This window comes from Leptonychotes weddellii, chromosome 15 (genome assembly GCF_054177405.1).
Source record: "Leptonychotes weddellii isolate Sample4059 chromosome 15, ASM5417740v2, whole genome shotgun sequence".
NCBI classification, from domain to species: Eukaryota; Metazoa; Chordata; class Mammalia; order Carnivora; family Phocidae; genus Leptonychotes; species Leptonychotes weddellii.
This window is the reverse complement of record NC_138383.1, coordinates 19,724,375-19,743,270: the sequence shown is the minus strand read 5'-3', so window position 1 is coordinate 19,743,270 and position 18,896 is coordinate 19,724,375. Positions and strand designations below refer to the sequence as shown.

Genomic DNA, 18,896 nt, shown 5'->3' with positions numbered 1-18,896 from the left:
AGAGAATGAGCTAAAGAGAGCATGAGAGCGGGGAGGGTCAGAGGGAGAAGCAGACTCCCTGCCGAGCAGGGAGCCCGATGTGGGACTCGATCCCGGGACTCCAGGATCATGACCTGAGCCAAAGGCAGTCGCTTAACCAACTGAGCCACCCAGGCGCCCTTCTCTCCCTTTTTGAGTGGGATTGGGCATGCTGTCTCTTCTTACTACCTCTCATCAACTTCTCTTCCTCCTTTCCAGATTTGATGGGAGCTCCCACCTGTCCAGACACTATTCAAGATACCAGAAGTAGAGACCTACAAGCCTGCTTCTCTCCATCCTCATTGCCCAGAACCAGGAAGGTCATGAGCTTCCAGTGCTCACCCCCACCCTTCTTGCTGCCAGGTAGGTGGCTCCTCTCTCTACCCACCAACCCCTAACAGGGTCATATTTCTCTCTGGAAATATTTCTCTCTGTTGTTAAACATTTCCAATAGGGGGAAGGCCTTAGTGACTCAGCTCTCCACCTTGCGACTTCCAGTTTTAATCTTTAGCAGGACTTTGCTGATGTTAAATATCCACTCCTTTCCTATAGTTCAGAACAATTTAGGGTAAGGGTCCAATGACAGGCAGCACTTCTCTTGGGGCTGGAAGTCTAAAGCTCCAGACATGCATTCTGCCCAGTGGCCTGGCATCCTTAGAGAATACCTGGATCTTTTGAGGGAAAGCTATGTTTATCTGGTGTCTATTCCCAAGGACAAGGATCTCAGGCTCTGAGAATCTGTCTCTATTCATTCCCAGACCTCTCCAGGAAGTAAGAAAGGATTGCTGTACAGCAGAAACCCACCACAAGGGACGCCTGGGTGGCTCAGTCAGTTAAGCATCTGCCTTTGGCTCAGGTCATGATCCCAGGGTCCTGGGATCGAGTCCAAATCAGGCTCCCGCTCAGCGGGGAGCCTGCCTCTCCCACTGCCTGCCACTCCCCCTGCTTGTGCTTGTGCTCTCTCTCTCTCCCTGACAAATAAATAAATAAAACATTAAAAAAAAAAAAAAGAAAGAAAGAAAGAAAAGCCCACCACCAGGTGATAGTGTCTGGAGTTCAGGTGGCATAGTTCAGGTGGCAGGTCTTGTCTGGCACCTGTAAAAAGTTGGCAGGGGTGCTGCTTGTGTTCTTGCTCTCGCTCTCTCTCTCTCTGTCAAATAAATAAATAAATAAAATCTTTAAAAAAAAAAAAAAAGTTGGCAGGGGTGCCAGAGCCTCTCCTGCCATTGGATGTGACATCAGCTTACCTTTTGCTCTTAGGCCTCCTCTCTCAGCAGCTCTTCTCTTATCCCTGCAAGCCAGACAGCACAAGCAGCAGCCCTAATAAGTGCCAGCTCTAGATAAGGTGCTCCCTCCCTGGTTGACACATACCTTGAGTTGGAGTTAGGATACAGTGGATGGAAGGATAGGAAGTCAGGAAATGTCCCTGGAAGTGGTCGAGCAGTAAGCATGCATGGGTACCTTGATGACTCAGAGATCATCAACATTTATAATTCTACCCATCCAGATAGCAACCTGGAGGTCTGATCCCTCAAAGCTGCTGGGCCGCTTGGACAGCTGCAGTCTTGGTTTCTGCCACACGAGGGTGCTGCTGACCAATTAAAACTCCTGCCCCTTAGCAGACAAGAGTTTGGGTGACAAGAGCACCCTTTCCTCAAAACAGGGATCAGAAACAATCTGAGAGAGCCTGAGAACCAGGCCCCAAGAAGCCAGAAGAACAATTAGTACCACTTGCTCTTCCTTAAAAATGGCTTGAGACCCTGAACACTCAGCCCTAGTGGCCTGACATCTTAGTGTGTTTCCATCTGAACTCAGGAAGCCCCCAGCTCTCGGCACCAAACATCTTGCGTCGGTGCTTTTCTCCCTCAAGGTGTAGCAGGTTTCAGCTGTCCCCCCCGCCCCCAGTGTCTCCCTGCCTCTTAAACAGTCACTTTCTAGTCCAGAGAGTAGGGGTACCTGTGGTTTTCAGAGAAAAAGATTTCTCACAATTGTTAGGAGGGAAGTATCTTTGTTAGTGAGAAAGCGTTGGGGAGAGGACTGAGAGTGGGAAAGTTCAGCCTTCTGTGCCCCCATCCCACCTCCCCCAGCACAGATCTGCAGAGCTCAAGACGGTCCAGTGGATGTTTGCAGCTTGAGTGGCTGGAGGACACCCAAAAAATGGTGTCAGGGAGCCGGATGGGGAATAGGGATGCTTTGGCCCTTGAGCTTTAAACTCACCCCATATGGTGTAATGGCTCTGCCAAGGATCCAAGTGGCCATGCGGCCCTTATGGGGGTGAGGTATCCCACAATTGATCCTCCGTCTCCATGAAGCCCTTCCAGGCTGAACAGGCTAAGGGAGATGACAGAGGTTCTCCTCCTCCCTCCTACCCCCATGCCCGAGGGCCCCTCCCCAGGAGGACAGCTTGATTAAACAGTCGGTGCTGCTGGAATTACTGCACAGCTGGCGCTCCCCCCAGCACCCCGAGCAGAGCAGCAGCGCAGATTAAAATCTCCAATTAGCGTTAAAGTGAAGTGAGGAGGTACTGAGGCTGCCAAGGAGGCCAGGCGGGGGCCCTGGGTCGGCAGACACCCCCACTGGTGCCTGGATTCTGAGCACCACCCTCAGTTATCCCTTCTTTCCTAGCTCCTCTCCCAGCAGCTCTCAGTGCCCATTAGCTTTGCATTGCTTGGGGCCACAGGGCTTTCTGAGGGGCAGAGGGTGGAGCAGATGCATTACCTGACAAAATGCTGGGGACACCGTAAGTGTGAAGGAGAACGAGTGATCAGTGCTTTTCAGGGGAGACACCCTGTTCACAGCGTGCCAGGCAGCCAGGATGAGGTGACTTCACCCTATTGCTGCTTCTTTTTGCCTAGAGAAAGGGCAAACAGGACAGGTCCTCCAGACCCAGACCCTCTTACCTATAAGGTGCTGAGTGTCGTGATGCCCACACAAACATCCATCCTTGTATATTTTATCCTATCTGACCCATCTGCTCCCACCCAAATTATGGCTCTGTTCTTCCTCGCTCCCTCTGTTATTTTTCTCAGCTTTCCTATGGGTGGGGGTAGGCACAGCCTAGCTTGGGAGCATCGCCATGCCCTGCCACCTGGGTCTTAGCCGGCTTCTCATTACCTTCTTTGCAGTTTGGGGAAAAGCAGGGATATGCCAAGAATGGAGGCCTCAGACTCTCCAAACCTCTGAACATCACACCCCATCCTAAGGGCCCTCTACCATTTACACTTCTGCCCTTCACCCACCAAACCCAGAAGGAGGGCAGCACAGCTAGTCGTACCCTTTGACTTCCCTCTGCCCCTTTAAGGGAAATGGAGGTGGGTACCCAGCTGACTGAACCTACTCACACCTCCAGAAATTAGACACCAGGGCACAGTGCCACCCTCCCAGGCTGGCACATGCTACCCTGGCAGAGGTTCAAATAACACCCCCCTTCATCCTCCCACCCCTATGTCTTCCTCTTCTCTCTCCCTCTTTCTTCCTCTCTCTCTCTCTTTTTTTTTTTTCTCAGCTCAAAGCACAGCTGAGCCTTAAAGCGGGGGGGGCGGGGAGACCAAGCTGGGGCAGGGGGGTGGAGAGCTCCAATAGCACGTTTTCACCTGCCATTTAATTGGATGTATTTTTAATTAATGGGACCTTGGGGACCAACATGAGACAATCTGATCTCTGAATAGGGACAGGGGAGGGATTGGGTTAGGGAGGAGGATTGGGCCACTGGGTGCGGTTACTGGGAACCCAGGCCCATCAATCACTGGCCACTTTGTGCTCTGGCATCGGGAATAGCGAGGTGGAGGAGGAGGGGAGGTGCTGGGGAGAGTTGCCAGGAAATTCCCCCCAACTGCCAGGACCTCCAAAAAAGGATAGAATATACTAGTTGACTTGGGTCTGACGCCCAAATTTGCAACCAGGATATTAGGTAAGGCTAATCCTTGCTCCTAGGATTTTGTCCAGTTGGGCTTGTCCCAGTGAGTGATATAAAACTGAAAGGAAAGTGGGGACAGAGTTTTGAGGTCATTGAAGACAGAGGGCAAGAGCTAGAGACCATAGAACCAGAGATTGTGTGAGAGGAAAGAGGAGGGCAGGGTTTAAAGATATTTCTGAACGTTTAGACATAAGAGAAGTGCCCTGGAGTTTACATGCAAAGCATGTGAGGCCTGATGCCTTTGGGGTGTGAATCATAGAAGCTTACTGCTGCAAGGGAGAGAACTTGGAGCTCATCTTGCCAAACTCTTCACTTTACAGATGTGGAAATGGAGACCCAGAGAGGAAAATCAGTTGAATCCTGTCCTGGAGTTGCTTTGTGTTCCTGGCTTTGGAGAGTTCCTGGGAACCCAAGGAAAGGTAGGTCGGTAGGTAGGGCATGGGGAGGAAAGTCAAGGGAAGAGGATTGGCAGAGTTATTACTGGAGTCTCATATCTCTGTCCTCCAAGTCAAAAGCAAGTGAGAGGAGTCAGGCAGGTGCATTGTTGGAGGAACATTTCCCTTGTACAGCTAGTTCCAGAGGTCATCTCATCCGTTCCCCAGCTTACAAGCAGACGGATCCCCGAGAGTCCCCCACTCTCATGGGATTTTACAATACTCTGAAAAGTCCACAGAGAAGGCAGTGTACCAACTACCCTAGTTCCTTAACCAAGAAATAAATCTCCCAAAGGTGACTAAATTTGAGCTCTTTTGAGATCTTTTTACAAGTTTCCCTGTCACAGTATAAACTGCTAGAGAAAATTATGCTCAAAATGTAGGGAGGAGTGGTCTTATACCTCTTGTCCCATGTCTAGGCCTAAAACAGAGACAGGGTTAAAATTCAAGGCTCAAAAGGCCGAGTCAGAAATGCCCCTGAATCATGTGGTGCCATGGCCCCAGAGCACGTAGTCAAGCCCTGTCTGGCTTTGTGTGGTGTTGGTGCACAATGGAGAGGAAGACATGTTTCCAGCTGTCCACATCCCCATTCCTCCCTCCTTTACTGTTCAGACACTAGGGTTAGGGAGGGAAAGAATGAAGGAGAAAAGGGGCTTTCCCACCAGGTTGCCAAAGGTGGCATTTCCTGGCATCTTCTTCCTTCCTTAAAAAAATTCAAGATTCTTTGTTCTGTGCTTCATGAGACTAAGCTGGAGTCAGGGCAAGGATGGGCACAGCTTGGAAAGCAGTGTGGATAGAAACTTCATCACACTCTCCAAGCCCCCACATCTTTCCCCCACTCCCAGGATTGTTTTCTCTCTTAGTATCCCATTTTATATCCCCAAAGTCCCTGAGGAAGAGCAGGATGTGCCTCTTTTTTTTTTTAAGATTTTATTTATTTATTTGATAGAGACACAGCAAGAGAGGGAACACAAGCAGGGGGAGTGGGAGAGGGAGAAGCAGGCTTCCCGCCGAGCGGGGAGCCCAATGCGGGGCTCAATCCCAGGACCCTGGGATCATGACCTGAGCCGAAGGCAGACACTTAACGACTGAGCCACTCAGGCGCCCCAGGATATGCCTCTTTAAGTGGCCCACATTCACCATGCCTTATGTTTAGACCTTCAGGATCATCTCCTTGCCTTCTCTACAAACAATAAGTGAGAAGGACCCCTCACATCCCCCCAAGACAGTCTGGAAAGAATCCATCTGCCTCTTCCCTGCTTCCAAAGGCTTGTAGTAGTGGGAACTGGGAGGAGAACTGTGCCAGGGAATTGAAAAGGAAGATTCTCTTGTCTGGGAAGGTCAGGGAGGAGCCTGAAAAGGGGGAGAAGACAGAGAGGGGAAATTTGGGAGCTGAGGCCTGTAGTCCCATCTGTGGGCCTGGCTACCTAACCTAGGGTAGGCCGTTCGTACTGACTATTATTCATAGGATTTATTAGAGGCTCCTGTTTACAGAGCTGCTTTTTCTCCTTTGAAATACAGAGCAGTGGAGAAGAACAGCAAAGAAGAAAGGGAAAGGGTATCAGGCTTTTGGTAGGCCCTTTCTCACCCCTTGTCCACCCCTGCTCAAACATTGGAGGCATATTGGAGGGCCCAAAAGGCCCTTAAAGCATTCAATCTAGATTCTGGATTTTTCTCTAAGGAACAGGGCTTCCCTCCCCGAAGTCCCCACCAGCCCTGCCTCACACTGCCAAGGTTTAGGCAAGGTGCCAGATCTACAGCCCTGGAGTCAGACCCAGGAGAGATCCTAGAATCACTCAATACCACATGCTCCTCCTCTTTCTCAAACTTTCTCCTTGGCCTCCCTTTTCTTCTACCTCCCTTCAGCTAGCTCCACTCCTGGCCACCTCATCCCTTTGAGTCTGAGAAGATATGGTAAGTAGTTGTCTGTTCCCTACACTTTTTCTTCCTCTCTTCCTGGAGCCTGGAGTCCAGAAAGATTGCTGAGCCTTTGCTGGGAAAGAGGAACAGACATGAAGTAAGTGGGAGGCAGAGGTAGCAGCACCCAGAATGACCTGCACTTTGGAGAAAAAGGAGCTCTGTATTGGCCCATGGTTTAGCTTTTACTCTGATGGGACTCCTCCTTTTCTCCTTCTCCCTCAGTGTGTCCCATGGGTTGGTGAGAGATCTGGATGTCTGAACCTCCCACCTGACACCTCGAAGGTTGTTATACATATCCGCTCTCTAGCTCCCGAAGCCATGGAGGAGGGGAAGGAAGGCATCTCAGAGGTGGCAGCACCCAGGGAGGCCAAAGAGAAGAAACAGTGACCAGAGGGGGAGCCAGGAGGAGATGCCTGCTCTTGAAAAACCCTCTTTATCCCATCCTCTCTGGCACCCCCTCTCACATGCTGACAAGGCTGTGTGCCCAAGTGTATCAGTTCTCCTGGCTGGCAATTCTGCTCTGCCGTGCAGGCATCCGGTTCTCTGCTCCGGCACAGAGCACATGCTGGGCTCTCTCACACTCCTTTGCTCACTCATCTCAACGTGTCTGTGTTGCAGATTCCTAAGGATGAAAGAGGAGGCTGTGGTCCTGTGAGTAGGAAGATGGTGAGCTTGGGGCCCTTTGGGTGCATATCTGCCTCGCTGAAGGGCAAGGACGGAGAAGGCTGCTGGCAGCTCAGCTGAGCTCAGGGTTCTGGTGACTCATAGTAATGGGGGCAACTCATGAAAACATCAGAGGGGAAGGGGGTCCAGGCTTGTTAGAGCTCTCTTTTGCCCCAGTTCTCCCCAACTCTGAGCTATGTGGATGAAGTTCTCTCATCTGGATTGTGGGGCAAGGAGAGGCTCCAGCTATGAAAGGGCTGGGAATGCTCAACCTCCCTTAATCATTCCCAGAAAGAGGCTTCCCATTGAGAAAAGGATAGGAGAGGCCAGTAGTATCCTCTGACCATAGTCCCAGGGGGGTTAAGTCCTTTGTTTCAGCAAAGGGAAACAGGGATCGTTGGTACTAGCGTATCCAGATAATAGCACCCTCCCTCTGACGTCGGTGAAGGATGGGCTGAGTAAGAGGAGGAGAGTTCTCTCGCAGAGCCCATTTTCATTTGCCTATTTCATTGCTGGCAGCCCTGCTTTCCAGCTTGGGGTGGTGGAGGGGGTGCTCTCTGTCAGGTTGCTTCTGGAGATCCAGAGATGGTTTTGGTTGGAGAAAGTGATAGACCAGCCACTTTTCACTCTTCACTCTTCCTCTAGGGAGACGAGACCATCTCTACTCCCCCCAGCTCTCCCTGGCAGCATTGGGAGCCCAGGGTCCCCTGCTGGAATACCCATAATAAAGCTCAGTCCTGAACTGAACCAACACATCACCTGGCTCTGGTATAAAAATGGTGCTGTGAGGGGGAGCCTGGGTGCACCAGGTGGGTATAGACAGGTGTGGGGAGTTTAGACCCAGGAGAGATCCTAGAATCACTCCTCAATACCACATGCTCCTCCTCTTTCTCAAACTTTCTCCTTGGCCTCCCTTTTCTTCTACCTCCCTTCAGCTAGCTCCACTCCTGGCCACCTCATCCCTTTGAGTCTGAGAAGATATGGTAAGTAGTTGTCTGTTCCCTACACTTTTTCTTCCTCTCTTCCTCTACTCCCGAGTCCCAGCCAAGAGTTACCCCATTTGAACTCTTTGTACCAATGAATGCCATCAGGATCTGAACGCAGAATCCTCAGCCTGCCACCCCACCCCCCATTGACTCTGGGAATGCCACTCCGACTCTGAGACTGGCTCTTTAGTGCTCGTCCTCCCCCAAAGGTAGCCAGGCCAAGACTGGTATGTCCGCTGACAGCAAGGGCCCTGACCTGAGGCAGAGAGCTGCTGTAAGGATGCAGTGGGGCCTGGCCCTAAATGCATGTATGCCTGTGCATTGGGCACACTGGTTTATTAGTGTTATTTCAGCATTGTGATGCAGAGAGAGTAAGTGTAACAGCTGCTCCTTGCTTGCAGTGTTTATTGTTACCTAGAGACAACCTCCTGGCTTTTTCCCAGCTCCCCCTCCCCCCCAGCCCAACCCCCTCCCTGCCAACAGTCCTACTCTCCCCACACTGATGGGAAATTTATAGCTTGCCCATACCATGCCTTTAACCCTCTCCTGTCCATAGGGTAAGTGGGGTGAGGGAAGCCAAAGAGAGCAGTGGGCATGCTTGGGCCCCAGCAGGGTAGAATGGTGTACAGGGGAAGGTAGGGAGGGAGGACACTGCCCCTCACTGATCTGTGTGTCCGGACTCAGGCTCCGGTTGCCCTCCTGGCTCTCATGTTGAGAGAAAAGAACTTTGGACCCAGCATCCTCCTCACAAGATGATTCTCTTTCCTGGGTATCTCTAAGCTCCCCCAGTTGGGCTGCCTGGCCCTGAGCAAACACAGTGAAGTAGTATTGAAACAGGAGTAAATATGGAGTGGCAGAACCCCAAGCCCTCTCCTTTCTGTAGAGATGTCCTATCAAGACTATTAAGAGACTCTGGGGCGCCTGGGTGGCTCAGTTGGTTAAGTGACTGCCTTCGGCTCAGGTCGTGATCCTGGAGTCCCGGGATCGAGTCCCGGGATCGAGTCCCGCATCGGTCTCCCTGCTCGGCGGGGAGTCTGCTTCTCCCTCTGACCCTCCCCCCTTCATGCTCTATCTCATTCTCTCTGTCTCAAATAAATAAATAAAATCTTTAAAAAAAAAAAAAAAAAAGAGACTCTGGCATGAGGGATGCTAGCCAGACCTTCTCAACTAGGTAAATGTCAAACATGAAACTGGCTGCTGAGTAAGGTGGGAAAAACTGCCCACTCTAACTTTACCCCAAGCCCAGCACTCAGGTCCCAGGAGTCTCCCAGACCATTCTCCAAGCTGGGCTCCTTGGTCTGGTTAGGTTCTGCTCTTCTTCCTGGCCCATTTTCTCCTGCTTATCTTTTGGTTTGATAGCTTGGATCAAATCCAAGAGACCAAGGGGACTGAAACATCTTAGTCATGGCCTCAACAGAACTGGGGAACAAGAAGCTCCTCCAACCTCTCCTGACCTAGGACCGTTCATGAAAGGGTACCATGTCATATATTCAACTGTCCCTACGGGAAATAAGAGTTTGAAGAGGGATCAGATTTTAGCAAAAAAGATAGAAGGTAGACATATGGAAAAACTTATTCATGGGATATAAAACTTCAGAATGGGCCTACTTCAGAGATTTTTTTTTTTTTTTCCTGCCTGGGATAGGTTTAAGTCTGTGCCTATCAAGGGGAATTGAAAAAACAGGATTACTTTTCTGTGGCTTCTCCAGATGGGGGCCTCAGTGCATTTCTTCACTAGCTCTGGGAGTACACCCCTTCTCGGTCCTTCTAAAGGTAGTAGCTGATGGTTAGATCACAAGTTTGAGAGGCAGGAAGCCTTGGGTTCTACCACCAGCACTGCCATTAACCAACTGTGCTATCTTGGTAAGTCACTTAACCTCTCCGAGCCCTAGTTTCCTTGTCTGTAAAATTCAGATAAACAACCTCTTAAGGTTGTGGAGAGCATTTAGTGAAGTAATGTCTGTAAAGCACCTAGGACATTGCCTCATACTCAGTAGGTGCTCAGTGGTTGATACAATAAATAGTCTGTTACTCTTATGGAGTCACCAGGGCTGACATTGCTTCAACGACTCCAGGAGTCCTCTGAAATTACAGGCCAAATAAGTGAATGTATGTATGCTGGGAAGAATGTCCATGATTGTCTTCATGATGTGAAGCAGGGGGGTGGCAGTCTCCTGGAAAGGAAATAGCCCCAGTCCCTTGACTCAGACTGTGCCATTCCCATGCCTCAAACCAGGAGCTTCATCATCTAAGATGGGGCTATGAGAGACAGCCACTAGGATAGCAACCCCAGGCACTTTACAGTTTGTCAAGTACATTTACCTACATTAGCTCTTTTAATACCCAGTATATCCCAGTAAGGTGAAGAGAACTACCATTTACTGAATGCCTATTATGTGCCAGGCATTGTGCTGGATATATTTTTTTTAAGTATGTTTAAAGTCTGTGGAGTATTATCACCTAAACATGTCCTGATTTACAAGGCTAATCCCCTATTTTTAATCATTTAGGTATTTTACTCTTATAAATAATACCAGAATGAACATTCTAACACATAAACCTTCATGCATTTTTTTAAAAGATTTTATTTATTTATTTGTCAGAGAGAGCACAAGCAGAGGGAGAAGCAGGCTCCCTGCTGAGCAAGGAGCCCAATGCAGGACTCGATCCCAGGATCCTGGGACCGTGACCTGACCTAAAGGCAGACACTTAACCGAGTGAGCCACCCAGGCGTTCCCTCTTCGTGCATTTTTATAGTAAATTCTAAAAAGTAGAATTATTAGGGCGCCTGGGTGGCTCAGTTGGTTAAGCGACTGCCTTCGGCTCAGGTCATGATCCCAGGGTCCTGGGATCGAGTCCCACATCAGGCTCCTGGCTCAGCGGGGAGCCTGCTTCTCCCTCTGACCCTCTCCTCTCTCATGCTGTTTCTCTCTTGCTTGCTCTCTAATAAGTAAATAAATAAAATCTTTAAAAAAATAAATAAATAAAAAGTAGAATTATTAGATCAACAGATACAAATATCCCCTGTTCCCTATAGCCATTTTATTGATATACCCATGAGAATAATGTTTTTTAAATCTTCCTCTTTGGAATTCTGCAATGGAAACACAAGGGCAGCCCCTTTTCTCTCCTAGGCCTAGCAGAGAGACATTAGTAATCTATCATAGCTTTTTTTTTTATTTATTGAGATAATTGTAGATTCACATGCAGTTTTAAGAAATAATACAGAGATCCCTTGTACATTTTTCCTACTTTCATCCAATGCTAATATTTTGCAAAACTATAGTACCGCAACCAGAATATTGACATTGATATAGTCCACCAGTCTTACTCAGATTTCCCCATTTTGTGTGTGTGTGTGTGTGTGTGTGTGTATACAATATTATTACCTGTGTAAATTCGTGTTACCACTGGAGTCAAGGCACTGAACAGTTCCAACACCACCAGGATTCCTCATGCTGCCCTTTTATTTAAAGATTTTTATTTATTTATTTGACAGAGAGAGAGACAGCGAGAGAGGGAACACAAGCAGGGGGAGCGGGAGAAGCAGGCTTCCCACCGAGCAGGGAGCCCGATGCGGGGCTCGATCCCAGGACCCTGGGATCATGACCTGAGCCAAAGGCAGGTGCTTAACGACTGAGCCACCCAGGTGCCCCACATGCTGCCCTTTTATAATCACACCTACCTCACACCCTCCTTAACCCTTAGCAACCACTTATCTCCTCCACTTCTGAAATGTTGTCATTTCAAAAATGGAGTCATACGCTGTGTAAGTTTTTAGGATTGGCTTTTTTCACTCACCAAATCCATCCAAGTTTTTGTATGTATCCTAGTTTGTTCGTTTTGTTTATTCTATGGCATGACCACATGGACCACAGTTTGTTTAACCATTCACCTGTTAAAGGACACTTTGTACTCTCACTTTATACTCACTACCAATTAATGAAGTAGCTCATTTACTTGTGTGCTGTTTTATACTCACAATTATTAAGCTTCTTTAATTCTTCATGCATGGCACTATTACTATTTTCATTTCATAGATGAGGAAAATTGAGGCTCCAGTAAAAAATTCTCCCATTGGGCGCCTGGGTGGCTCAGTTGGTTGAGCGACTGCCTTCGGCTCAGGTCATGATCCTGGAGTCCTGGGATCGAGTCCCGCATCGGGTTCCCTGCTCGGCAGGGAGTCTGCTTCTCCCTCTGACCCTCCCCCCTCTCATATGCTCGCTCTCTCATTCTCTCTGTCTCAAATAAATAAATAAAAAATAAAATCTTTAAAAAAAAAAAAAATTCTCCCATGATCACATGTTAAATGGCAAAGAGCCTGGAACCCAAGATAATAGGGCTCTTTCTGCTGCACGAGGCTTTCTCAGACCTTGACTAACGTTTCTGGGAATAGGGTGTGGGCAGAACCGAAAGAGAAATGTTGGAGGCAGAAAGAGATTGGAGCAGCGTGGGTCAGTTCAGGTCTTCACAGCTGACGTTGGTTCATAGGTTAGAAGAGCAGCAATGGGGGGCGCCTGGGTGGCTCAGTCGTTAAGCATCTGCCTTCAGCTTAGGTCATGATCCCAGCTCCTGGGATCGAGCCCCACGTCGGGCTCCCTGCTCGGCGGGAAGCCTGCTTCTCCCTCTCCCTCGCTCCCCCTGCTTGTGTTCCTGGTCTCACTATCTCTCTCTCTGTCAAATAAATAAATAAAATCTTTAAAAAAAAAGAAGAGCAGCAATGTCACAGAGCAGGGAGCAGTATGGCATGTGCCTTTGAAATTGTTTCCCCTTTGCCAGGAAAGAACAAGGCTGAAGTGGATAGAGCCCATGCGCAGTCTGCCCACAGACCTGGGCCCTGGAATCAGAAAAGAAGCCTTTGGGTGTCTGTGAGAGGGAGCGTGGCTAGGGTCCTCCATGGAAGTGTGAAGCTGAAGGCGTCTCTGAAGAGGTCTGAGAAAACAGGCCATGATGAGTGAGCACCCTGTTCCGGAGGGGTAAGGGCAATAATCGCACTTTTTTTGGTGGTGGGGGAGCTACAGGTTAATTGTGCACGTGCATGTGCACACACACACACCCTTTGGGCAGGCACAGTGTCTAGGACATGGTACAGGGGGCAAGCAGAGTGGAAGCAAAAATGCCAGTCCGGCACTTAGTCCTCACTTTATAACTGTTCCTTACTCCAGCTGAAGCCATGGACAGTGAAATCAGAAGGAGTTGGAGAAATCATTTGGTCTGTCCCTCAGCCTGTGGGCACTGGTTGAAGCTGACAGGTGGAAACCTAGAGTTGGCCCAGACATGATGGGTGGTAGAGATGCCAACTTGTGGGAGAGAAGGTTTGGCTCCTCTCCTGGGAGCTATGTCTGGCCAAAGGCTGCCTCTTCCCACCTCCTGCTGGAACTGGCTCTTTTATAGCTGATGTTATCGTTGCTCCATTGGCCTATTCCAGTGGTCTAGACTCATAACAATTTTCCCTATGTACTTACGGCTCTAGAACCAGGCTGAGAGCACATGCCACTTTTCTCCATCTCCCCTGGCCCATCAGAAATGGCACATCTCCCAGTCACACCCACCACCCATACCCAGTAATTCCAGCCATGGAGGATAAACACCGAGGCCTTCAGAATGTATAGGGACTACACTGTATCACTGAAACAACCAGAGATATCCATTCTGAACTTGTGTCTTTTGGCTGGAAGTTCTTAGACAAAGGGAGATCACTCTTTACTGAATCTTACTCCCACTGAGATTTCCTAACTGTCAGAGGTCCTGAATGTGGCTGGGAGACAGCGCCTTTTTCTCGAAGCCAAGATGGCTTCTAACCAGGAAATCTCAGAATGCCTGCTTATTTCCTTCCCTTGGCTGCCCCTCTGCTCCAGGTCCCCTTCTCTTCTGCTACCACTGCCTTCCCATTCCTTCTTTCTCTTCTCCTCTCTCTCTCTTTCTCAGCAAGTTTTTTATGTGATTACAGGCACTGCATGGTAATTAGTGCTAAACTCATTTGCACAACTACAGTTAATTGGCTACAACAATTAATTAATGTGTTGGAAATTTGGCACTGGAAAAAAAAAGTTTGTCATCAAAAAAAGGGCAAAAAATTGTAGAGTGAGATACCCATAAAAATCGAGGGCAGGCTTCAAAAGCCCAGCTGGGCCTCAAACTTCAGGCCGGCCTCAGATGCCTTCCCACTCTCAACTCCAACACATTTTCCTCTTTCCTCTTTCATTTTTTTCCTCTTCCTTTCTTTCTCTATTTCTCTTCTCGCTCCATTTTTTTTTTTTTTTTTTTACAACTTAAGCAAACTCATTTCCCTGATAAAATATAGCATGACTAATGGCTAGAGCATGTAAAAATCATTGGGAAAATGTCCTTGGAAGACGAATGCATTTTCAGCAGAATAATTAACTTAATTAACAAATTCACATGCATATTCATCAGGCTATTAATGTCTTCTCGGCTCAGCTTGATGAACATTGCGGTAATAACCATCTCATTTACATACTGCATTCTACTGCGATCCAAAACAGAGACAACATACAGGCGTATACACACACACATACACACACACACACACTCTTGCACGAATACACACATGTCTGGGCCACTTTGACTTCCAGGTTGGCTGGGAGTGTGTGTGTATGTGTGTGTGTGTGTGTGTGTGTGTGCACGCGCGTTTGGTGTTTGTTGGAGGGTGGGTGGCTGGGAACTCCGGCTGGGGGTGTGATCTTTAGAGGGTCACGAGTTGAGGTGGGCTAGAGATGCCCACTTGTGAATGTCTGAGAACTTTAATCCTCTCTCTCTCTCTGCCTGTCTGCCTGTCTGCCTCTTTTTCCTTGTTTCTTTTTCTCTGTGTCATTTTCTCTCTTCTTCTCTTGCCACCCCCCCCCCACCATGTCTCTCTAGGGAAAAACTTGGTATCTGTGCCAACTTTTTCCCCCCTCCCCTCCTCCCTCTCTCTCCTCCTTCCCCTCTCCCAACTGCTGCCAGCCGGCATCAGCGCTGAATTGCCATCTCCTTGAGCTCTCTGTGGAGCAATCTCGGAGAGCAGTAAGGTGTGACGCGGGGCTCTGCCGGCTTCGCAGCACCGCCTGCGGAAAGAGCGCAGGATGGCGGAGGAAGATTAAGAGAAATCTCGAGCAGGGCTCGGCTGCCATTGGTGTGTGCAAACGCCGAGGAGGAAGGGAGAGGGAGAGCGAGGAGGGGGGGTGGAAGGGGGGGGCACCAGCAGCTGTCGGCCTAATTCTCCTAACACTCTGCTTGTGGTCATATTAGAAAAACAGATTATGCCCCTCAGTGCCACTCACTTATACTTGACATACGTTAATGTTCTATATCTCCATTCTCGGGTCTTGACGACAGTGGACTTAAGGTCGAGGAGGATAGGAGTCTGGGTGGCCAAGGGGCACAAAAGACTCTGCCCTCTCATTCTCTCCTGACCTTCAACCCCCGCCTGTACTGGCTCTTTAGAAAGCAAGCTTGGACATAGAATTTGCATCTGATGCCACCATTTGCCCGTGCTTTTTGCAGCCCCTTAGGAGGTGCAGAGGTCAGAGGACGCTTGAAAGCCCTTTCCCCTAAAAGTCACTCCCTCTTTAGAGTCTTAATAGGTCACTTCAGGGCCCAGTGAGACCAGTGGCACTCCCACCCTTAATCTTTCTATGGGCCCTCCCCCTCAAATCGGAAGTTGGGGGTCAGAGAAGGGAGTCCATGATAGTCGGTGCTCCATGAGGGGTTATAGAAAAGCTGTGAGCAAAACAAGGCCAGGATTGTTTCTGGGTTGCTATGGAAACCAGGTTTCCTCCTCCCGGCAGGAAGGGAGGAGTGCCTGAGGCCTTCCTCCTTCCACCAATCGGGAAGGCTGTAAAGGCGGAGTTTACTGAGGCCTGGGGGGAATAGGGCTGTTCTTGGAGGACGAACCAATCATTCCCGCAGCCCTGCCTGCCGGTCCATAGCCCATTGACCACCACCTTCCCTACCCTCTCACCTCAATATTCAAAAGAGGCTTTTTCCTCTGTGCCTTGTCCTCTATGGAGACCTGTTGCTTAGCAACCACTAGTGCCTTCTTCCCAATAACTTGCAGGGACTGAGAAATAAAATATCTGTCTATATTCAGTTCCCCTCCCCTGTCTATTTATATTTAATAACTCAAGCCCTGTCTTGGGTTCCCTTGGCACCTGTTTTAGAGGGCTTTTAGAGGGATTAAGCTGCAGCCTGAAGAAATAAAGTTACATCCGAGGAAGAACTTCCAAACAGGGAAGAGTGGGAGAAAAGACTGGAGTAAGTAGGGAAGCTGTGGAATCATACTCTCTTAAATATACACGGAGGGAAAAACAAAAAGTATTTAGAACTTGGAATGTGGGGAGGGGATGTCCGCAGGGATTCCCAAGGGTCCACTCAGGACCTGGAGTGGATGCTAACAGAACAACTAACTGGGCTGGCATTTTTCTGTCCCCACCCTCTGCCTTGCCCCCTTGCCCACTTCCAGGCTAGAGCCCTCTCATATTTTTGCATGTGAGAGGCCCATCCCTCTGGGGATGTCCAGTTTCCTAGTGTCTGGAAGTTGGTTTCCAAGAGTGGGGGCTGTATGGATGTATGTCCACCAGGCCTGGGTATCTCCCAAAGTTTGTCAGTCACAGGGAAGAAATTCTCCTGAGTTATCTACTAGAGAACCCCAACCTGACCCAGCAGTGGGGGCTGTACAGTATCACCAAAAATGAGGAGCAAGGAAGGCGTAGGGATAGCCTAGTGGCTGCATGTCAGAATACCTGGGTTAGGGCCCCCTCTCCCTACTCTCCTGTGATCCAGGTTATTCACTTAATCTCTTATACCCCTTGGTGGGGCACCTGGGTGGCTCAGTTGGTTAAGCATCCGACTCCTAATTTCAGCTCAGACCATGATCTCAGGGTCATGAGATTGGCCCACCTTGAGCTCCACACTGGGCATGGAGCCTGCTTAAGATTCTCCCTCTCCCTCTATCCCCCCACCCCCCATCCCACTCACACGCACGCATACTCTCTCTCTAAAAGGATAAAAATAAAATAAACCCCTTGTTGCTTTGTCTATAGATCAAGAAGAATAATGTTTACCTCCCTAGATTTTAGCGGGATCAGTTAAAGTGATATGTGAAAGGAAATACTCTGAAAACTGCCAATTTAAATAAATATTATTTTAAGGTCTGGAAAAGGTCCGACTGCTGGAAGGGGGGCGTATCATGAATCCAGCCCAGGCCTTGGCTTAAGAACACCAATAGTTTGTTGGCCAGAGGGATGTGATTCTTTGCCCTGTGGTCAGTCAGGTGGGGGGCTATAAATCAAAATCAAAAACAGAGGGCTCTTTAGGGAAAGTAGCAAAGAGCATCCCTATCATCTTCCCCACCTCCAGTCCCAGATTCTGACCTCCAGTTCTCCCAGCCTACACCCCACCCTGACCCTCCCAGTCAGCACCTTCATGTCATCATGCTAGATCACAGACTGTACAATTTCACCCTCCATACCCCCCTTTTCGGCACCTCCTCCAACCCGAGCCTTCTGTGGGAGACAGATGGGGTGTCTGCGATGGAAAAGGCTCTGGGCTCTACGCCGCCTTGGGTGGGCAGCCCCCCTTCCCATCTCCCCACTACTCCCGCTGCCTACCTAAGACACTCAGATTCACCCCGGGCAGCTTTGGGAGCTGCTGAGGATTCCGACGCTCTTGCCTTCTCAGACTCAGCCCAGAAGCAGAGCCAGAATGACATCTTTCTGTGAGACCTAGACCCCAGCCCCTCTTCATGGAAAACCAATGCAAAGGAGGAAGTAGGTTAGGGAACAGTAGGACTCCACATGAAGGGACTAGTGTGGAGAGGCAGGGAGGGGGTGCCCAGAGTCCTTCACTGAGGACTGGATGGCTGGGGTTTGGGGCCTAAATTGAGGGAGGAGGCTGAGACTAGGCAGCTCCTTTTTTTTTTTTTTTTTAAAGATTTTATTTATTTATTTGAGAGAGAGAATGAGAGAGAGCACATGAGAGGGGGGAGGGGCAGAGGGAGAAGCAGACTCCCTGCTGACAGCAGGGAGCCCGATGCGGGACTCGATCCCGGGACTCCAGGATCATGACCTGAGCCGAAGGCAGTCGCTTAACCAACTGAGCCACCCAGGCGCCCCTAGGCAGCTCCTTTGTTCCAGAAATCTGGGGTCCCTGGAGGGAGGCTCAGCTTGGTGGGGGGGGCAGGGAGCTAACATTACGGAGCACCAACTGTGAGCCAGGCACACTGCCAGAGTCTTCCATACCTGTACTCACAACTAGCAGGTGAGGAGTCAGGGTGAATAGGTGTCTCATGAGCTCTCAGCATCTCTCGGCACAGTTGACCAACTTCTCCTTTGATTCTATGATTTCACTGCCAATTCTCCTACCACTCTGGCTGCCCTTTCTCTGTCTCCTTTGCAAGCTCATCCTCAACTCCTTGGACTCAGCCAAGTCCCCCAATGGTACACTTTCACGGTACTATATATTCTTCTTTCAGAGCACTTAGCACAGTGATTTCACACTTATTTGTGCAGCCATTTGAATAATAATCCTATTTCCCCCACCAGATGGAAAGTTCCACGAGGACAGTGACCACGTCTGTCTGTATTCACCAGTGTGCTCCCGGTGCCCAGCACCGTGCCTAGCATAAAGCAGCTGTTTGGTAAATATTTGTTGAATGAATGAATAAATGACAAAAGGACATCACTCTGGCCTAAACTCAGTTTCTTAGCCACTTCCTCACCCTCAGAGCGGACCTACCCGATATGTGGACCAGAGAACAGGGTGCCTGGGAGGTCAGGCCACCTCATTCTCCTTGGAGAAAAAAACAAAAATATCAGGACAGGAGTAAACCAAGTTCCAGGATATGGGCCCCCTGCCTTACCAGCGCCTAGACCTGTCTATATGCTCTCCAGCTTCTCCAGGGATGGAGAGAATTCAAAGTCCCAATAACTTCTCTCCATTTGGGGCCTGAAATCACTC

At 49.4% G+C, this 18,896-nt stretch overlaps 1 protein-coding gene across 4 annotated transcripts; it reads left to right on the top strand.

The window, feature by feature from the left end:
* The first annotated feature begins 239 nt into the window (after positions 1 to 239).
* LOC145717345 (uncharacterized) lies at positions 240 to 18,620 on the top strand. Of its 4 annotated transcripts, none has more exons than XM_081805070.1 (8): positions 240 to 381; positions 4,255 to 4,353; positions 6,235 to 6,282; positions 6,907 to 6,939; positions 7,597 to 7,760; positions 7,887 to 7,934; positions 9,297 to 12,913; positions 18,482 to 18,620. In XM_081805070.1, exons 4-7 carry the CDS (start codon positions 6,917 to 6,919, stop codon positions 9,524 to 9,526), a joined length of 465 nt encoding a protein of 154 aa, XP_081661196.1. In that variant the 5' UTR covers positions 240 to 381; positions 4,255 to 4,353; positions 6,235 to 6,282; positions 6,907 to 6,916; the 3' UTR covers positions 9,527 to 12,913; positions 18,482 to 18,620. The 4 variants fall into 4 exon arrangements, with proteins under 4 accessions (XP_081661196.1, XP_081661195.1, XP_081661197.1 ...); XM_081805069.1 differs by having other exon boundaries at positions 6,235 to 6,939; positions 9,297 to 9,411; positions 12,717 to 12,913; XM_081805071.1 differs by lacking the exon at positions 6,235 to 6,282.
* Positions 18,621 to 18,896: the final 276 nt, after the last annotated feature.